Genomic DNA, 19,971 nt, shown 5'->3' with positions numbered 1-19,971 from the left:
CCCCTGGCCCCCGGCGTGCTCCATATTTCCCTGGAAGGGAGAAGTGGCAGTTACCGGTTTTCACTCTGTCCCTCACACACAATGACCACACCCACACAAATATTAACAAAATGGTTCATCCTTCCCCCTCATGGGTTCACAGGTAATAAACTAAATCAACAAACTAAAATAACAAACTAAAACAAGTTCCTTGACAGAGGTGGCCATGTAGCTGGTAAGGGTGTGAGTTGGATTCCCAGGCCAGAGGCTACCTTTTGTAAGAAAAAAAAAAAAAAAAAAGGCAAGTACTTGCCTTCACGTCTCAATGCTTACAACATGCATTAATTTATAGACTTACATTTTCAGAGTTGTATTAGATCATAATAGATCTTCAGGAGTATTCTTTATGAATACATGCATGGGTACCGATGCTTAAAAGTAATTTCTTGAAACATCACAAATAATACTAGCAAAATATAATAAAATTTCTGATGCAACGCTATGAAAGATACAAACAAAAATAACCCTCAGTGTTTTGTAGGTTGAGACTGAGTGTCCGGTTCCTGTTTATGTGTGAGCCTTCCCAGGGGTGACTTTGAGAAGCTGCCTGTGTTCAAAAAGACTGAAGCACTACCAAGGAAACAGCCCTGGTTCTAGACTGTTCTCATTGTGATGGCAGTCACAGATTTTGGTTCATTGCGCAGTGTGTGCCATATGGTTTACAGGCTTTGTTCATCCTTTGAATGCTACCGTGCTAGCTTGTTTAATTTGTGTGAGCGAAGACAGCCAATATTGTTTGTTGGAACTTGGCCTCATTTTGATATCAATACTTTTAACAGCAGGCCTAGATTTAGCACGTTTTAATTAATTCACGACTTGCTTTCTATGCATGAGTAAGTTGTAAGCATGAGGCACTTTTATTTTTAATTTGGGAACTATTTTTGTTGAGATTTAAAGCTACTACACTGAACTTCAGGACAATTTTAACCAACTAAGCAGCAAGCCCTTTTCAAACCAAGGTAATGTCTAAAATTTGTTTTGCTATTTTAAACAGAGAATTTGTATGATTGGCTCTGCCTCCTGAGCAGAGAAAGAGTAAGAAATAAAGCGAGTAATATCATCTTGAAAAAAGTATAGTGTCAATGATCAAAATAATTGATTATTCTCAAAGTGAATGGTCAAAGTTTGGGGAGCAGAGCAGAGCAACCCCCTGCCCCCCCGCCCCCACCCTCCTAGATCCGGCTCTGCAAGGAACCCACAGTGAAAGGATATGGGTTGCATTGACCCTCATGTGCTTCAGTCATCCTGACCACAATCAGAGCAGCCTCTGACCAGATCTATCAGACACGCCGCAAATGTGTTCCAATAGCTGAGATGTCATGCAGAGGTGAGAACGGGGCAATCTTCTCATCACATGCTGAGAGGAGGGAGGGGAATATGTACTTGTTCCTCTAACCCAGTCTCACTTATGCCCACTCTATTTCCAACACAAGTCCTGGTCTTACAACCTTTGAAAGGAAAAAAGGACATTGTGCAACATGAGCACGCACATGCATACACGCACACACAAATTCAGAAACACACATTCTACATTGGTTTACTTTCATGTCACTTTCAAAGTTACAAATATTTCACGGTTCTGAACTACCTCCATTTGCCATGTTTATGTATCTGATAAATGTATTGATTTGAAATTGATGTAAAGATGATTAAAAACAGGTTGAGACAGCATCTTCTATGGACTGCATGGAATGGAAATGGAAATGGAAATGGAAATGGAAATGGAAATGGAATGGAAATGCATCCATCTTCTATGCATTTCTATGCATTTCATATGGAAAGAAATGTGAAAAAACACAATCATCTTTTGTGTTTTGGTATGGTATTGGTATTTATCCAATACTCAATAAGACCAATAACTGACAAATTACATCCATAAAAGGGTAAGTCATGGTACTGCAAATACTCTCTGCAATACAAGTAGAGTAAATAATTCATACTTTGCATCACTGGAGTGTTCAATAAATTGTGTTATTATGAAGGACAATGATTTTTGAGTGCTTCGGGCTTCAGAACCTCTCTCCCTGTCTCTTCACCAAGCCTCTTGAATAATTGCCTGTGAGACCAAGACAACACAAGACAATCTGTTCAGATTTGATTAGGAGGTGCACATCTGTGTCAATGAGGAAACCGCCAGGAAAGCCCCGCTGTTGAATTCAGCATATGTAAGTTCCTGGCTCTGTGAGTCATGCAACAGTTGCATTATTTCATTAGTATGTAAATAACAGTCTGCTACTGTATCTGGGAAAAGCGGGTTAATGGAATAGCTCATATGTGATTACAGGAGATGTATACTCCCCCTCCATAAAGAATTTGTTAATAAATGTGTTTTTCGTTGAATTTCCTCGCTGAAGTACCAAACTGGAGAAGTGATGATAAAAAATTGGAATAATGGACTTTCATTATTACCTCCAGTTTAAGTAGGAAACTGATAATTACATTGTAATTTAAAGAAATACATATATTGGCACATACATATATTTGACTTCAAGGGAAACATTTACTACAGGGGTCATTTACGTAAAACAGTGTCATAATTGAGATACGTTTGACATAATAATCACAGCACACCTTTTTTATAGTTCCACTGAATGATACTGAATCCTAGCTGGCAGTGCCAACTGTTGCGAGAAGCTAACCGGCTGGCACAGAATTGGCTCGTAAGGGGGGGGGGGGGGGATGAGGTTCCAGTAGGCTGGCCTGCCTCATCAGCGAAAACCAACTAATTTCTTTGAGCATCTGGGGTCTTTATGTACTAACTGCACATAAAGTGTGCTCCACGAATTCAATGATTCCATGACACAGCTGGTTGACTGCTGAGTTAAAAACAATGGGTGCTAAAGTACATTCAAGACTAGGAGAAAATAAAACTGTGGATGGAAATGTACACAAAACAGAGAAAATGCTCTACTATTCTACTGTTTTTTAATGTTGCTTTAAAAACCTTTTTCATTTATTTCAACTGCGTGCTGGGGACGACATAGCTCAGGAGGTAAGAGCAGTTGTCTGGCAGTCGGAGAGTTGCCGGTTCGATCCCCTGCCCTGGGCGTGTCGAAGTGTCCCTGAGCAAGACACCTAACCCCTAATTGCTCCCAACAAGCTGATTGGTACCTTGCATGGCAGCCTATCACCGAAGGTGTGTGAGTGTGTGTGTGTGTGTGAATGGGTGAATGAGAGGCATCAATTGTAAAGCGCTTTGGATAAAAGCGCTATATAAATGCAGTCCGTATATCATATACACCTGCATGCAATTTTCAATAACAGCACACTGCACTTTGGTTATTCTCTGCAGTAGATGCAAATAACAGGTCAAACACTGAGAAACTGCCTTTCACCTTTGCATTAAAGTATTGCTTAGTGTTCAGGAAGGGTTAACTGGGTGCCTGCTGGTAAGTAAATGTGAGCTTTTGTCATCATGCACATAATTTATTTTATATGCATTTAACACAGACCATTTCGTATACATTGTCTGTGTGAGATTTGTCACAGACAAAGAAGATTCCTTATGTGTACATAAATCTGAAGCACCCTTCATAATCCAAGTAATAATGGATGTATGAAGCTACCAAGATTAACAAGGCAATCAATGGAGAAGTCTATTGAATGTGAAAATTGTAGAACAAGCATACTGCATTTAATAAGTGCTTTCAGCTATGTATTTAATCATAAGGATTGTTTCTGAGCTATATTCAATAGGACACTTCACTATCAACTGGTCCCACAATTGAAATGCATTAAGACTAAATGGCGCTACCAAAAATTAATCATATGTTATGAGAGCAAGTGTTGTTCTATATGTCTAAATAAAGTGTGAAAATGTGATTGTCAGTGTGATTTTCTGAGACCAGCCGTTTTGCCCTAATACCCAATATGAGCTCAGCTGGTTTTTCATCCCGCAGTTGCAGTTGATCTGCATTTAAGTAATTCTCCTGTTGTTAAATCACATGTTACCATAGAAATAGCAAAGACATCACATTGTCCTTGCATCTGAAGTATCCTTGTGAGGAGATGGAATGGAGAAGAGAAGTGTGATTTGATGTTAACACAGCTGGGTTGAAGGCAGAAACACAATTACTTAGTGAAAAAGGGATGACAATCCACTGAATTTATAAGAAGAGATGCAGTATTACAAGACATTGTACCAAAATGTAGCAGTAACTGCACTGATAAAAGTCTGATGGGGGAATAAAAACCAGAAGGAAAAGGAAAACACAGGAGATGGTGGCAGAAGCCTCCATTGGGACTTTTTTCAAAAGTCAATTTTGGAAGTGAGAATAGCATGAGATAGGACAGGAAAAGCAAAGAAACAACTGGAATATACTTTTGGAATGGCCTAGGTATATAAATGTGTAATGACATATTAGCAGCGTAAATGAAAGGAAATAGAAGAAAAAGAAGAAGAAGAAGAAGAGGAGGAAGAAAAAGAAGAAATCATAAGATGAATGGTATGACAGTTGCAGAGAGCACTTGCGGTTACCCAGCACTTGCATTTCTCTGCCAAGTCCTGTATTAAATATAGACCTAATTGCAAAGTGGGACATTATATAGGACATGAAAAAAAGATAATGAGGACAGGCACGGAGGATTTGAGAGTTGCATCTTTCCCAAATGCTAAAGAAAACACACCAAACACTTAAAAGTGCTTGGAGAATCCTGCTCTCTTATTCATGATTCTGCCCCACTAATGACTGGCCTTTGAGTGAATCCACAGGGCAGTCCACCACAGACAAGCTGGAGGTTTTTAGAGCTAGCCCAGTCTATAATCTATCTATCGATCTATCCATCCATCTCTACACATCAGCAAAACTCAACTGCCTAAAATGTCCTTAAGTAGGGTAACAATGTGATACCAAGGCAATGCAATTCCAAAGATGTTTCACAGAATGAATGTCTCTACAGATTGCTAGTTATCAACTCTATCTACCTGCCCCCCTCCCTGACATGCACACGCATACATGCACATGTACATGCACATGCGCACACACACATACACACACACACTCACACACTCAAACCAGCACAAACTGATTAAGGAGATGTTTCCTGCAATACCTGAGATGTGGTTAAAAAGGAGTTTGTACAAATCCATTGCAACCAGCAATATTGCCCGCTTTGTGCAATACATGAGCTAAATATGTGAAATTAGTCATTTTTCATTATAATGAATATGCTCTGGTTAACCCTTTGATCAACTTCTGTCTTAAATGTGCATCTTAAAAAAACACCCCGAACAGTCTGACGCATTATGGCCAAATCGATGTTACAGGAGTGGTCTCGTCGCTGTCATTTTTCTTGATTTCCTCCTCTCTTTTGCGTGCTTCTGTGGGAAAGGTAGAGCGAGTCGACCAATTAATCATGACGCCCTCTCTGATGCTCTTCACCTTCATTCGTCTTTGGTTCCTTTGGCGAATGGAAAGTGGGTCATCGGCAGCTGCAGGACTAAGTATGGCATCATACCCTTGAAGTGTGCCTCATGCAGGCACAGTGAAAACCATGTGCAATACCGGTCCCGCAGAGGCAGGTCGGTGTTATAATTGGAATCGATGCTGTGCTCTGTGCTTCCTTCACCGCTTAGATAGACGTATGAGGGACATTCAATCCAACTGCTAATATTGCACTTTGTCCTTGCATATCACAGAAAGCAGCCAACGAACTGTGACCTTTCCATCACAACACATGAATTAAATTTAAATATAAATTATAGAGTAAAAGAATAGGCCAATTCACTGACAGATTCTAACATAAAAGACACAGTACTCAAAGGGCACAGTGCCATGGTAGTTAGACTGACCTCCTGTTGAATACTTCAAATGGCCTGATGAAAGTAGCTAATGTGCCAGCTTGTAGGTTTTCAGAAAGTGTGACTGACTGTACTTCGCACTAATGCTAGAGCAATCATGATTTTGAAATATAATGCGATTTTTACATTTGCAGTCCAGATAAACACTTGCTACGCTGAGCAACTCAAAACAAATAATTTTCTTTTGCAAAGGACGTCATGTATTTAAACGATTACAAATAGTACAGCATGGTCCACATAAACAGCTGATATGATAACACAAGTAAACAAGCAGTGTCATTATCATCATTATTCACCAAAGGCAATGTGCATATAAACAAGCAATAATATTTTTTCCTCTCAGAGAGACTTGTTTAGCTTGCATGTCATACATGTGAATATTCACTTAGACAAATGCTCAAGGGTAAACAGCAGCACACCTGGGAGTTGGAGCAATGTCATTTGCTTAAGTATTTAAGCCCAGTTCTGTGAACAGTAGCCCACACTACAGTACTGTAATACTATGTTAGGTTTTTAGCAACACCTTTCACATGGACCGGGACAAATTCCGAAAATCATTAGCTCACATACAAAAGACACTGAACGCATGAGAAAATATTTTTTGGGGATTGGCTTACCTTTAATCTAGTCTCTTCCATGGCAGATGCTGGAAGAGCCCAGTTCAGTTCAAGGCACCTAATATAGCAATCCCTTCCTATTTGGCCTCTGATTAACCATAATACGAGCGGACAGAAAGCAGCCCAGCTAACATCTGGGCTAAGAGAAAAGCAGGGGGAATATAGCAGAGTCTTCTCTCTGTCCTAGATTGCGCTGCTCTGTTTTCTTGTCACGTAGTGATATAGGCCACAACTTAGTGTACAGTGTGCCATGGCCCCCAAATTATACCTTGGATCAGGTGAAATGTGCAAGAACTAGAGTCAAAGAGTGCAGGAACTGAGCCTCTAAAGCCGCGTTTCTACTTTCAAGGAACTAAAAGGTTCCTTCAGCCCATTGTTGTCTGCGTTTCCACCGCGGTCTAAAGTCCCGCGAAGATTAGGCAAATTAACTCACTGACGTATGAAAAAGCGAAGTTGTCGTCGGTCCATCTGTCCTATGATTTCTTCTGTAACCCCATACTACCACCGAAGTAGCCTACATTATTTTCTAATAACCGGGACAGCCCAGAGGGGTTTATTCCACTTATATACAACGCGTTACCAATAATGACTATATATGGTTACTTTTGTATTTATTGATTTGTATCGATTTAATCACCTGAAATTGAAATATTCTTCCGCGGCCGTTTGGGCATATTTTACCGTTGTCAAGCAAAACTGTCGTTGGTAGTTGAACTTGGACCGTTGTTATGCAACAAATAGGATATAACAGGCCAATAGTCAGATTGTAACTGTTTTATATATCCTCTCAAACACATTCATTATGTTTTTATGCGAACATTCACTTTCATGTCTTGACATCCGAGGCGACAGAATGCATTCACATTCCACAAATAACTGGCAACAACAGCAGAAAACATGCACACGTTGTAAACAATTTGCTGTTGAATTGATTACTTTCTCATCGTCAATTCCATATAGGCTAATTGCAAAATGACAAGAATAGAACGAAAACTCTGACTTGCATGAAAATTTAAATTAGCAGTGATACAGCCACCGTTTGCTTTCTTTCAAAGTTACTGCTAGCCGAGCAGCGAAGTGTGCCCTCCAGTTGCGAACCATGCACCATAAATTAGTCCATAGTCTTCCTGGTCTTTTTGTGGAATTGAAGAATGGCAGAGTAAAATTACGGCAGTCTGAAAAAGCAAAAGGGACGATTACTAGAATTAACCTGTTATTTTACCCTGACAAAAAGTGCGGAAGGTGATTTCCAGTTTGCTTTTACTGTATCACCAATGTAAATTACGCAGAACTACCTCATACCTCACATAACTGTATCAAACGTTTGAGTCAATTACAACGGGCTAACAAAGAAAATCCAGAAGAAAATATTCAGCAACCGAATTAAACCGTTTGAATGTTTTGGTACGTAATATGTCCCAGCACGAATGCTTAGCATTTTATAAAACGAATACTAAAACAAGAAAAGAACAGAAGAGCACATGTTATAATTCCAAGACGTTGGCAGGCTATAACCAAAAGTAGGCTACTGCACCACCTAACATACAAGTTTGATTTCAAGTTATTATGAAAATAAATCGGTTTGCGGCTTTTTAATCGATTTTTTAAAATGGCGGTTGAAATAAAACACTGCAAGTAGTCGACCAACCAGAAATTTTCAGCGCTTTCGATCCACCTCAAAGGTTCCGGTACTTTTGGAAAGTACTACCCCTCGAGCAGAGACTTTTTTGGGGGTAAAATAAAGTCCCCGGAACTTAATTTAGACCCTAGTTCCTGCGGTTGAAACGCACTGAGTTCCTCAAAAGGTTCCTAGTTCCGGGGTAAAGGTCCTGCGGTGGAAACGCGGCTTAACACAGACCTGAAGGCACCCTCCTCTCTTGGCTAGCCATGAATTTGTTACACGTAAACTCATTCATAGTTTTCTAAACAGGGAACTTTTTCAGCTGAATCCTTTTTTGTCAAGTTTTTACATTTCAGTCAGATTTCTCTAAACAAAATAAACAAGTCCAAGAAAAAAAAACTTTAATTACAATATTATTAGAGCCACAGCATTGACTTTTGTGTAGTAGCTGGAGATGAATCACTCAGCACTTGTAAAACAGAACAAAACAGATCAAAATGTACGACAAAAGCAATGATCTATTATGGAGGGTTGTTGCTGTTTATCACACTATCAGGGGAGCAGTTATGTAGCTAATATCTCATTGAGTGCCTCTTCATAGACTGCTAAGTCTTTACAATGATGGATGTCTCATTTTAGAGTAAATGGATTTCAATCTGGGCTGCTACAGAGTAGCATGTCAACTTAAGATAAAGTATCTGTGTACTCTATGTGGACAAATGAGAACAGCTAACTCTTACTAATACTTACAGTCAGTTTTGAATCACTTTATACTCTGGTGCAAAACAGCTACAGTATATTCAAATACATCCCCATGTGTTGGAAAAGCTTACTTCTCTCTTTCTTCCCTTCCGTGTAGGGATATTATGCTACTCTTGCTTAGATTATATGGTGTTGCATCATGATTCAATGCCCCCACCTTCTGGTCTTACAGGTGCATTGCATACTGAATACTATGTAGTCTTTCTTTCTTTCTTTCTTTCTTTCTTACTCATTTCAGTACCTGGGTTAAAATGTGGAGAATGTGACTAATCTATTCTGAGTAACAGCTGTATAGCCCTGCCAATAAAGATGAGCACAGTCTGAATGTAAGCATGATCACAACTCACAACCTACAGAGGGCTAAAGTGTATCACTGTTGCCAAATACAAATGCAAGCAGAATTCCTTAGACACTGGCGTTAGAGGCAGGAAAACAGTGAGGCCCCCCAAGTTATATTCTCAGCCCACCCTCCCCCTCAAGTCGTCTCCCCAATTTTTTAATTGGTGCCATAAAACAGGGCATCCAATGAGAGCGCAGCTGTTGGACAGGAGCAGGAGTCTTCCATTTACTGTTGATTTAGGACCCCTGACAAGGTAAGGCCAGATCTCTCTGTGCCAGACTGGCTTTTATTAAGACATATCAAAAGCAGCAGGGACATCAGAACCAATTGATTTCACTATAATTTACATCCTCACAAGTAAATAAATAATAAGCACCGAGAGGACATAGATGTGTTATTTTATAACCGAACTGTTGCGGTGCTTTTTATACCCAGCCCCACCTGGGACTGGCCACAGGCACCAAAACAGTTCCCAGCTTCATAAACACAAGCCGACACTATGTGAAGCAGCCTTAATGGAAAGGCTAAACATTAACTTACGTATATTCCCAAGGTCTAAAATTCGCTAATGCAAATACAGATATTGTACAGTCTCGTGTATCACTCATGCAGTCATGTATTGTGTTTGAGACTGAGAGAATGAAACCCTGTTAGATAATTAGAAAATTATTAGGTCAGAAGAAGTTTTGTGATGAAGAGATGTCTGGAGGAACTATAGCTGTGAAAACCATACAGTGGATTTCCCATCATGGGTAATGTGGTACCCATGGGGCAGATGAGAAAAGCGGAGTTGAAATTTAAATTTGTAATATCCTTTGGGTTTAATTTTACAGCTGCTAAAACTGATAAGAAAGGCCTAATTCAGGATACATGACTTCATTTTCCTGCAGTGTGGCTTGTTACTGTACCTGACGTATTGAGTTTAACTGGGTACATTTGTCCTGTCAAAGGATGATGGTTCTGCACCGTGTTTGCAATACATCTAAGCATTAGATTTCTTTGTTGTCATTTTCTGTTCTCTTCTTAGATGTGCTGTCAGTTGTCTGTGTTACAAGAGCTAGACATCTCCCATAGCAACAGGCATTATACACATTATAATAGCAATATAGCAAAGTATTTTGTGCTGCATGTATTAGATGAATTACATTCATTCAATATAATGTTTACAAAATTTTTAATGGCAGTCTTAGCCAATAAATCTATTCAATTCAGTCTATTTTAGCCCTTTATTATATGAGGGCATTTTCATTCTAATGATACTGTCTGATCATCCGATTGCTTCTTTTACTGACTTTATTATGGAAAATTTAGTGTGGATTGGTCATTTACCATGAACATGATATATATTATCCTTGTACTTTTTTATCCTCCTTCCGTTGACTTTGATGAAAACTACTCAGCACACAGTAGATGACATGTGACCATAACACGGGGCAGTGGACTTTATTGTGAGGGGCATGTACAACAGGAACCGAGTGCCTGAGAACAAATGTGAGGGCAAACCACCAAGAGTGGACCACTGAAAAATCATCACTGGAGACTGTAAGAGAAGGAGCGTGTAACAGCTGAGTTCCAGGAGGGGGCGGGTCTTCAAGGGAGAGGGAGGGCGGGGTTTAGAAGCACTTCCGGTGAACGATCGAAGGCCCCGCCTCCTCATACTCATCTTTGCTGATCCACATCTGCTGGAAGGTGGAGAGGGAGGCCAGGATGGAGCCACCAATCCAGACGGAGTACTTACGCTCTGGGGGAGCGATCATCTGTGGGAGGGACAGGCCTTGGTCAGCTTCAAAAAATCAAATTGCTATCATACAATGTCCATACATCAGGTTAATATCATGGCAATGTGGCAGAGCTGGGATGATAAACATATTTGCATTGTTGTATAGTGTGATCAATTCTGAGTATAAGTACAGATGGCGCAGAGTATCGTACCTTCAAGTAAACCCTCCAGGACCGATGAAACTTACTGTCGGCCCTACATTGTGTTGTCAGCAAGCAAATCAAAAATTTGAGGTGTGAGCTGAGGTACTCTCATGTCATTGCACCACCCTGTATCCAAATAAAACTGTGCCTGCAGTTTTCACTCTTGCTTGTGTTTACCTTTCTACAGAATTTAGCACAGTCGTACAAGACTAGTTGGTCATAATCTCGTTATAACATTTTCCTTCTCGAGACCCACAATGTCATGGTAACCAGCTCATTTGGTTTGACTTTTGGTGAGATGAATCAACATTTTTTTGTCTCTTTCTTCTGCCTCTCTTCTGAACAATTCTCAAATTATATCACTGGCTTATGCTTATTTTTCTACCTTTCCCACATGAAGTAGGGCAGCTGGGCCTCATTTTCATCCGGGAAGCTCAGTCCCCAATGGCAACAGCCACAAACTGAAAAGGTTCATTATCAGTGTTTCACACTTTCCTGGCCGCAGGGGACAGGGCCCAAGATGTGCAGCCTTCTCGAGGAGGCGTAGGTAGGCCACGCAATTATTTCTGCTCGCAACTCAACTGTGTGCCTGCGCGCTGCACCCCGGTGAGTTCAGCCTCATCAGGCTGCGTGCATTACTTCTGGTTATGGATTGCTTCGGTCTGCCCCTGCTCTGGGGAGTAATCCGTCTGATCAACTTCAACGTAGTTTTGATATGCATCGATTGGCCTTTTTGGAATGTATTTTCTTTTAGTGAAAGGTAGAGCGATGTCCACAGATCAATATTGCTGTTTTTTTGTTTTGTGATTGCATTTATTTTAGTCTCAAAGAAAGATGAATGATTTTAGTGGGGTTTTTGTTTTGGTTCTCTACTGAAATATTAACAATTTGTGGACTGGGAAAGTGAGTTTTCCTCGATAATAGATAGAGCTATTGGTGATTTATCTTGATTTCTGAACTATGCTAAATCATAACCTTTACAGTTGTGACTGAGAATGTGGGCAATGTAATGAGAATGCAGTCTTACAGCATTGCTATTGAGAAATTGAATTGCACAACCATGCCATCGACATATTATTGGCATACCAGATAACATACCAGTGTTTTGGCAGACAATAATACATTAAATTAAATAAACTTGTATACACGCACTCATACATATGCCATGCATATGGCTTAGGAAAATTAACATACCAACCGAAAAGCTCTGGACATTTTACATTATAGAGCTGTCCATGTCATGCAACCAAAGGAAAACTCTTCCCATACATTTTACTTAAATAATACTGTCATGTTTTCGCAACACTTAGTGTAAGTGTCAGCCACTGCTTCTCATCACACAGAGGAAGGTGCACAATGTGAAACCCAACAGGCAAACTTGTAGGTTTCTGATCAACCAGCAGGGGGTTGCAGGAGCAGGATGAGACCATGTCATCCCTGGGCAACATTAGAGCATAGAACTGTGCATTGCCATGGAAGGCTGTTGGTCACAGTCAGTACTGGCATAGTCTAGATCAAAGACCAGGCTGTGGGGCCCACCCATGCACTGGAAAAGTGCCTTAAGAAGATGAGGCAAGTAATTATCTTAAAGAACCATAATGTACCCTGCAGGGCTGACTTGAAACTTTATTATTGATTACTGGGATAATCTGAGGATTCAAGGTGGTTTGGAATTGCAAGGTGAGATTTATGTAAGTCATTCAGAGTCTTTCCCAATGGGAATAGTGACCCTACTGATCCACTGACATCCACTGTATTCAATATGTAAATCAGTTTAAGGCGAGTGTTTACAATACTGTACCTTAATCTTCATTGTGCTAGGCGCTAAAGCTGTGATTTCCTTCTGCATGCGGTCACCAATACCAGGGTACATGGTAGTACCACCGGAGAGCACGTTGTTGGCGTACAGATCCTTCCGGATGTCGATATCACACTTCATAATGCCATTGTAGGTGGTCTCATGAATACCAGCTGACTCCATACCTGGGGATGACACAAATTAATATCATTATAACCTGACTAAAATGTACTTTGTGAGAGTAGATGGAAAAGATATGAGTAGTTTTGTTGCTAGGTGAGGCTCAGGATTCTTCCAACGGTTATAGAGAAAGTACTTCTGTTACATCCTTGAGCAAGATATTTCACATCAAAAGTACCAATATAAATGGATAACAGAGTGTGTAAAATGAGAATAACTATATGCTAATTGCACATAGAGAAAGTTAGCAGAACTCCTACCAGAACTCATGTAGTATTTTTTTTTAAGACTTACTGTATCTGATGTAGTACATTCACCCACAATGTTAACTGGAGAACTCATCTGCTTTAATTGGTTAACCTGTGCTGCTTTAACAGAAAGTGATGAGGAATCATTAACTGCTTGATTCAAACAATAAAAACATGCTCTATAAAAAGGTAGTGCTGTGAGAGGTCCTTGCCCTATTGCACAGGATTAATGATGCCTGTCATGTGACAGATACTACAAATGATTCTATCAGATCACACATACTTTAAGGAGATTTTATCCATACCTTACCAGCATATTTTGGTATGAAATTACTATGATTACTGTTACTGCTATCATTATTGATATTTAGAAGGTACCCATGAAACTGAGACAATTAGTATTGAGCTGTGAAAAATACAGGATAAAATGTAATCAACTATTTTAAGTGGTGAAATCCAATTGTTGAAGATGAAGTTGTGATCAAAATGTCAGATAATATAATTAACTATTTTAAGTGGTAAAATCCAATTGTTAAAGATGAAACTCAGCCCAAAAATCAGAATCAACAGGGGGGAAATAAAGCATTAATAATGACATATAATATCATGCAAATATAAATCAATTTTTATATGATATAATGTTATGGTGGACTGACCAATGAAGGAGGGCTGGAAGAGGGTCTCGGGGCAGCGGAACCTCTCGTTGCCAATGGTGATGACCTGGCCATCAGGCAACTCGTAGCTCTTCTCCAGGGAGGAGGAGGAGGCAGCGGTGGCCATTTCATTCTCAAAGTCCAGGGCCACATAGCACAGCTTCTCCTTGATGTCACGTACAATCTCTCTCTCAGCTGAGGGACAAAAAGTTAGAGCGATACCCAGTCATTTTCATCCAGGTATTGTCACGTGCAGTACAACAACAGTGGAGGGAAGGGCCAAACTCTGGCTCCAAAGGACTACAGTGAAGCAGGTTTCATAGATTTTTACAGGTGCGTGCAGCATGGTGGAGTATCAGGTAAAGTGTTTGGAAAGCTCTGGTTCATGATGATGGAAAACAGGGACAGATTTATAGCCAGGGTGTGTGTTTGCACTCAATATATACTTATAATATGCACTTTGAATACTGTTTTTGAACCAGCTCACAGTGTGTGGATCACGAGTGCCATCTTGGCAAGTTCATTTTGAAATAAAGCACGGCTAAACATAAGAGTTTCTGTTGAATTTCTTTTGAATTTCCCATAAACAGTAAGTTTGACAAAATAGTGTTCGGAACATCTACAGTATATTTCAGCCTTTCTACCAGTAGGCTGTGCTGTATACGCACATATCTCCTGTCATGGTCTTAAGCAACAAAATTATTTTCTCTCATGCTGTTTGTGTGTGTGTGTGTGTGTGTGTGTGTGTGTGCCTGTCTACGTGTACATGTGTGTGTGTGTGCGTGTGTGTGTTTGTGTGTGTGTGTGTGTGTGAGTGTGTGTCTATTTGTGTGTGTGTGCATGTGTGTGTGCCCTAGTTGAATGACAGAATGCAGCAGCAGTGGAAACACTGCTTGATTTACAAATCTTCTGCAAGTAAATATGTAGCTGGCTGCCACTTCAACTACAGGCAGAACACCAGCATGCCACCAGATCCCAGAATACCACCTCCCTGAGTCACAGGACCACCCAAAAGGCCAGCTGGCACATCCACTAATAAGCCCTGCACCTCAATTTTTGTCCACTGCAGTGCCCTAAACTCTTCAGCTATTTTTGCATATTGCATACGTTTAGACCACTTAAAAAGGATTAAAGGTGCCATATAAATTATGTTATTAATTAATTCTGCTATGACAACTTAACAACTTAGGACACAAAGCTCTTTCAAGCTTTAGATGAAATCTGTTCACATTTTTCCACTGACTATACAGTGAATGCACAGCAATGGATGATCATGGGGGATTTATAAAATAGTTTTGTTATAAATCTGTCATAAATCAGGCAAAGATTTGTTTGAAGCTTCTAAACTTTCAGGCTTATTGAATAAATCCTTTTTCTTGCCTGTGTTTTGGCCCTATAAATCCCGTCCGTTTGTACAGAATGATTGGTTTCTTTCGAGGCTTTATCAGTAGTAAGAAATCAGCAACCCAACTTCAGATCAGTAAAAAGACCAGGAAACATTAATTGTACAGGTTAATTGGATTTTGATGTTTCTAAGGGTATTAGATAAGATACATTTCTAGATCAGAGACTAAAAGCAAAAAGCACTTTGGTCTTTAGTTTGGTATTTTAATTTCAAACTATGGACTTCAGTGTACGGAAAGGCTCTGTTATTTGCCAAGATAACTAGTGTGTCAACCATGAATCCCTGGGGTACAAAATTATTGGCTTGGACTCTTTTCATGGTTTGTTTTACTTTGACTATATATCTTCTCAAGTAGATATTGACATTGGAGATAAATCATCTTGTGAAAGAACTAACTCCAGTATATTATGGCCTGGCTGGTCATGTGACATGGGTCTTACCAGTAGTGACGAAGGAGTAGCCTCTCTCTGTCAGGATCTTCATGAGGTAGTCAGTCAGGTCTCTGCCAGCCAGATCTAGCCTCATGATGGCGTGGGGCAATGCATAGCCCTCATATACGGGCACATTGTGAGTCACACCATCCCCAGCATCGAGTACAATACCTGCGTAGACACACACACACACGCACACACACACACACACACACACACAGGGGTGGTCTCATTGACCAACACTATCAAAGACTATTAAAGCGCTTTCAACTGTGTCTAACAGCAGTTTCTCACGTGTTCATTACTTTTTTTATTATTTAGCCCAAATATTTTAAGTTACTGTACTACACATGCAATAAATGTACATGGGAAACAGTTCCTGCATTATTGTTGGAGCTCCCAACGGCTGGGAAAGTGGTAATAGCTCATTTGTTAAATTTGTGCAAAGAACTTCATTCATGATTCCTGATATAATGTAAGAGCACACTATTAACCATTTGACAGCATATAATATATCTCTATTCACAATAAACTATCTGACAAACAGCTGCTCTCATTGGAATACATAATACCACTAAAGGGATAAAGAAGTGACACCATTAGAGCAGGCTGGAGGTAACCAGGCAAGTTAAGCCAGACAAAAACAATTATCTCCTGTCAAATCCCCTGCAAATCCCCTCATAGAGTTTGCTTCTTAACCTGAACAGACTCACCAGTGGTACGGCCAGAGGCGTAGAGAGACAGAACAGCCTGAATGGCAACATACATGGCTGGGACGTTGAAGGTCTCAAACATGATCTACAAAAACAGGTCACGTAAAATAATCATTAGAGTAATAATCAAAAGAGTTCTTCTTCTAAAATACAGAAGACAAGCCACAAATTGGATTATCATTCAGGGAACTTATGTCTAGGATAAAGGGTTCAAAGGGTTTGTCAGGGGTAGAATGCAGTCATTGTACCCTTGAAAATGGTATTTTTCAATTTGTACCTGTATCTCTGATATGAATGTGGAAAAGCTAAGCTAAAGACTGTTATGCAATTCAATATAATGATAATGTGCGATTTAAATGAATAATATTTGATTGTAAAAATATGTGATATTGATTATACAGGATCTATAGTGTGAACCCTGGTGATATCTGGGAAAGATGATGGTGTAGATGTGGCCCACCTGGGTCATCTTCTCCCTGTTGGCTTTGGGGTTTAGGGGGGCCTCTGTCAGCAGAACTGGGTGCTCCTCAGGGGCCACACGCAGCTCATTGTAAAAGGTGTGGTGCCAGATCTTTGAGGAGGCAGAACAAAGATGGCCAACATGAAACAGGTACAAAAAAGACGGTGGGAGTCCTGCATTCAAGTCTGGTAGCTGTTTCTCCCATGTGCTTCGGCCCTGTTTTAACATAAATGCCCCTTTTCTCATACCATCTAGAAATGTCATGTTCTACAAAATAAAGAACAAGTGGCAATTGTGCTATATAATTCTGTTTTTGTGAACATGCACGTTTTCTAAGGGGAGAAGACAGGCCAGCCCATAGTTTTTGTTTCATTCAGACAGGGAGTAAACACAGAGGATAACAGACAGAGAAGGGGTGATAGTTCAGAAGGTGCCATGGTGATGATTACCATGGGGGGATTCCCATATGTATCACATTCACTTATAATGAAGGTGCATGTTTTTATTCCACTGACTTTTTGCTGGTCATCTCTAGCCAGGGTTGTGTACCTTCTCCATGTCGTCCCAGTTGGTGATGATGCCATGCTCAATCGGGTACTTTAGGGTCAGAATACCCCTCTTGCTCTGGGCCTCGTCTCCAACATAGCTGTCCTTCTGCCCCATACCTACCATCACACCCTAATGGAGCCAAGAGTTAACATAAAAATTAGACTACAATTACATTTAATCTCATAGCCATTGCCATTTTGATTGTTTTATTTTTTCAGTTAATGTATAACAGCGGTAGGGGGCTGCTGGCAAGCTTGTTCGGTTAAGGCACCACTCTGTGGTTTATGGATGAGCCTCACGGTCTTGGATTGAGTCCAGACCATGCTAGTGCTGAGTGTGGCTGGTAGCTCTATAGGACAACACGCAATTGGCAATTGTGTCACTCAGAGTGCGGGAGGATTCAGCCGGTAAGGGGTCCACGTTCGATCACTCTCTAGTGACCCTGTGGTCTTCTCCGGCTCAATTCTATGCAAGCTTAACTGTGGGCTGCAGTACAGAATACATCCCGAGCTATATGGTGGGATGCGTATGAGAATCAGCATCAAATGAAGTAGTCACATTTATTATAACACTGATCTGATAACCATATCAAGTTATCATAAGGATGAACATGAATGATGTGGCTTATCATGGTAGCCATTGTGAGGAGGAGGTAGGGTGCTCGGGCATAGGGGCTCACCTGATGACGGGGACGACCAACAATAGAGGGAAATACAGCTCTGGGGGCATCATCACCAGCAAAGCCTGCCTTGACAAGGCCTGAGCCATTGTCACACACCAAGGCAGTGGTCTCCTCCTCATCACACATCTTCACTAAGACAGCTGTAGTCCTGTACACACACAGAGGTGGAAAATCTAGGTTCAGAAAATAGAAGTCCACCCCAGTATTTTGTTGAGATCACGCAGATTTACTAATTTGCACAATTCTTTTGCCAGGTAGGAATTAATTAGTGAGTGGAAGAAACACATGGCAGGATTGTACTTCCTGACCCCTGGACTTTTCACCTCTGCACACACACACACACACACGCACACACAAACGTGTGTGTACATGCACACACAGATGCACACATACAAGTAGCAATACAACCAGTTTAAACGTATTAAGATTTCTCAATAAAATAAATACATAGACTTTTTTTAAAGGACACTCCCACAGCAATCAAGTGCCATTGAATTTTCCTTGTTTATAAGAGACGTGCCTCGAGCACAATGAGTTTCAATTTCAGTTCAATCACAAAGTATCATGCAATTCAATCAGAATGCATAACATTCTGTCATTTCACTCAACTTACACAACTTTTTTCTTCAATATTAAATAGAAAAAAATGAGGTAACAATCAAATGATCTACTTTTACATTATTTAGATGTATTCGTTAAGTGGATTCTCTACTCCAGCACATAAATTAAAGGAAAATATACAGAATCACAGCAAAACCCAATTATCTGTAGAAAAATAAGGTTTCAGGAAAATAATTTGCTCTAATGCAATATAATATGTGTTCAACGTATTTAATATTGATAGGTTTATGAAATCATTTGAAATAGCGTGTGAATGTGTGAATGCATACATGCATGTCTCTGGGTTTGTGTGGGTGTTCATCTGTTAATTCAGTGACAGGCATTTTGAGTGATTTTGGAGAAGTTCATTCATATTCCTACCATGCTGTGCCACCATGGAAAAATGCTATGACTTTTCAAAAATAAAGTGAAGGGCATGTGGGCTAAACTCACCCTTCTAGAGCAGGAGAGGAGGCCCGTGCGCTGTCGCTCCCTTGAGAGAGTAAGCCAGCATTCACCTGGCTTCCATATTTATAAAGGAATCCCCAGGACACAGGCCAGCGAATACCTCCAAAACATCAGCCCTTTTTAGGAGACGAAAAGACAGGTTCCCCCACCCCACCTTCCAACAGAACTGGAATTTGTCCATCCAAATGGGCTGTACAGCCTTTGTATGGATTTAATATTAGGCGGTAATTTATTACATGGCAGTTGAATGGCCTATTGGGGGCAGGTGGGTTGACAGCACATTTGCGCTAAAAGGCATTCGGGTGCCCAGCGGCATTGTGCTCTATAAATAAGGCTTTGTGCATCAGTCATAATGGAGGTATGTCCATTTGTCTGTCATTCAGACGGGATGCTTCTGTGAGGGAGACATTCCGACAGGCCACCGCTTCCAGAATGCCTTCAAAGGAAATTTCAAACCCCCTGCAATAGGTGTGGTCAATACTCCTGCACACTCATGCGCCACCAAGATATGGGAAGGTGTGTAACGGCAGTAGTCAACAAGTCAATGAAAAAGGAAATCAAGGTAAGTACTAAAGCATAACATTTGGGACAAGGACAAATGTTTTTTTGGATTGGACTCTGTACTCAACAATTTTAGATTTGTAATCAAACACGTCCCATGTGGTTCAAGGGCACATTCTCA

At 40.4% G+C, this 19,971-nt stretch overlaps 1 protein-coding gene across 1 annotated transcript; it reads right to left on the bottom strand.

Annotated features, from left to right (window-relative positions):
- Window positions 1–10,597: 10,597 nt before the first annotated feature.
- On the bottom strand, window positions 10,598–19,383 carry LOC135255284 (actin, alpha cardiac muscle 1-like). The gene is made up of 9 exons (XM_064336237.1): window positions 19,275–19,383; window positions 18,219–18,369; window positions 17,540–17,668; window positions 16,991–17,101; window positions 16,531–16,615; window positions 15,827–15,988; window positions 13,985–14,176; window positions 12,904–13,085; window positions 10,598–10,936 (listed from the first exon to the last, which is right to left on the bottom strand). Exons 2-9 carry the CDS (start codon window positions 18,345–18,347, stop codon window positions 10,793–10,795), a joined length of 1,134 nt encoding a protein of 377 aa, XP_064192307.1. The 5' UTR covers window positions 18,348–18,369; window positions 19,275–19,383; the 3' UTR covers window positions 10,598–10,792.
- Window positions 19,384–19,971: the final 588 nt, after the last annotated feature.

The sequence above is a fragment of the Anguilla rostrata genome, chromosome 5, assembly GCF_018555375.3.
Source record: "Anguilla rostrata isolate EN2019 chromosome 5, ASM1855537v3, whole genome shotgun sequence".
Taxonomy (NCBI): domain Eukaryota; kingdom Metazoa; phylum Chordata; class Actinopteri; order Anguilliformes; family Anguillidae; genus Anguilla; species Anguilla rostrata.
Note: the sequence above shows the minus strand (reverse complement) of the source record. Positions and strands in the feature narration are given on the sequence as shown.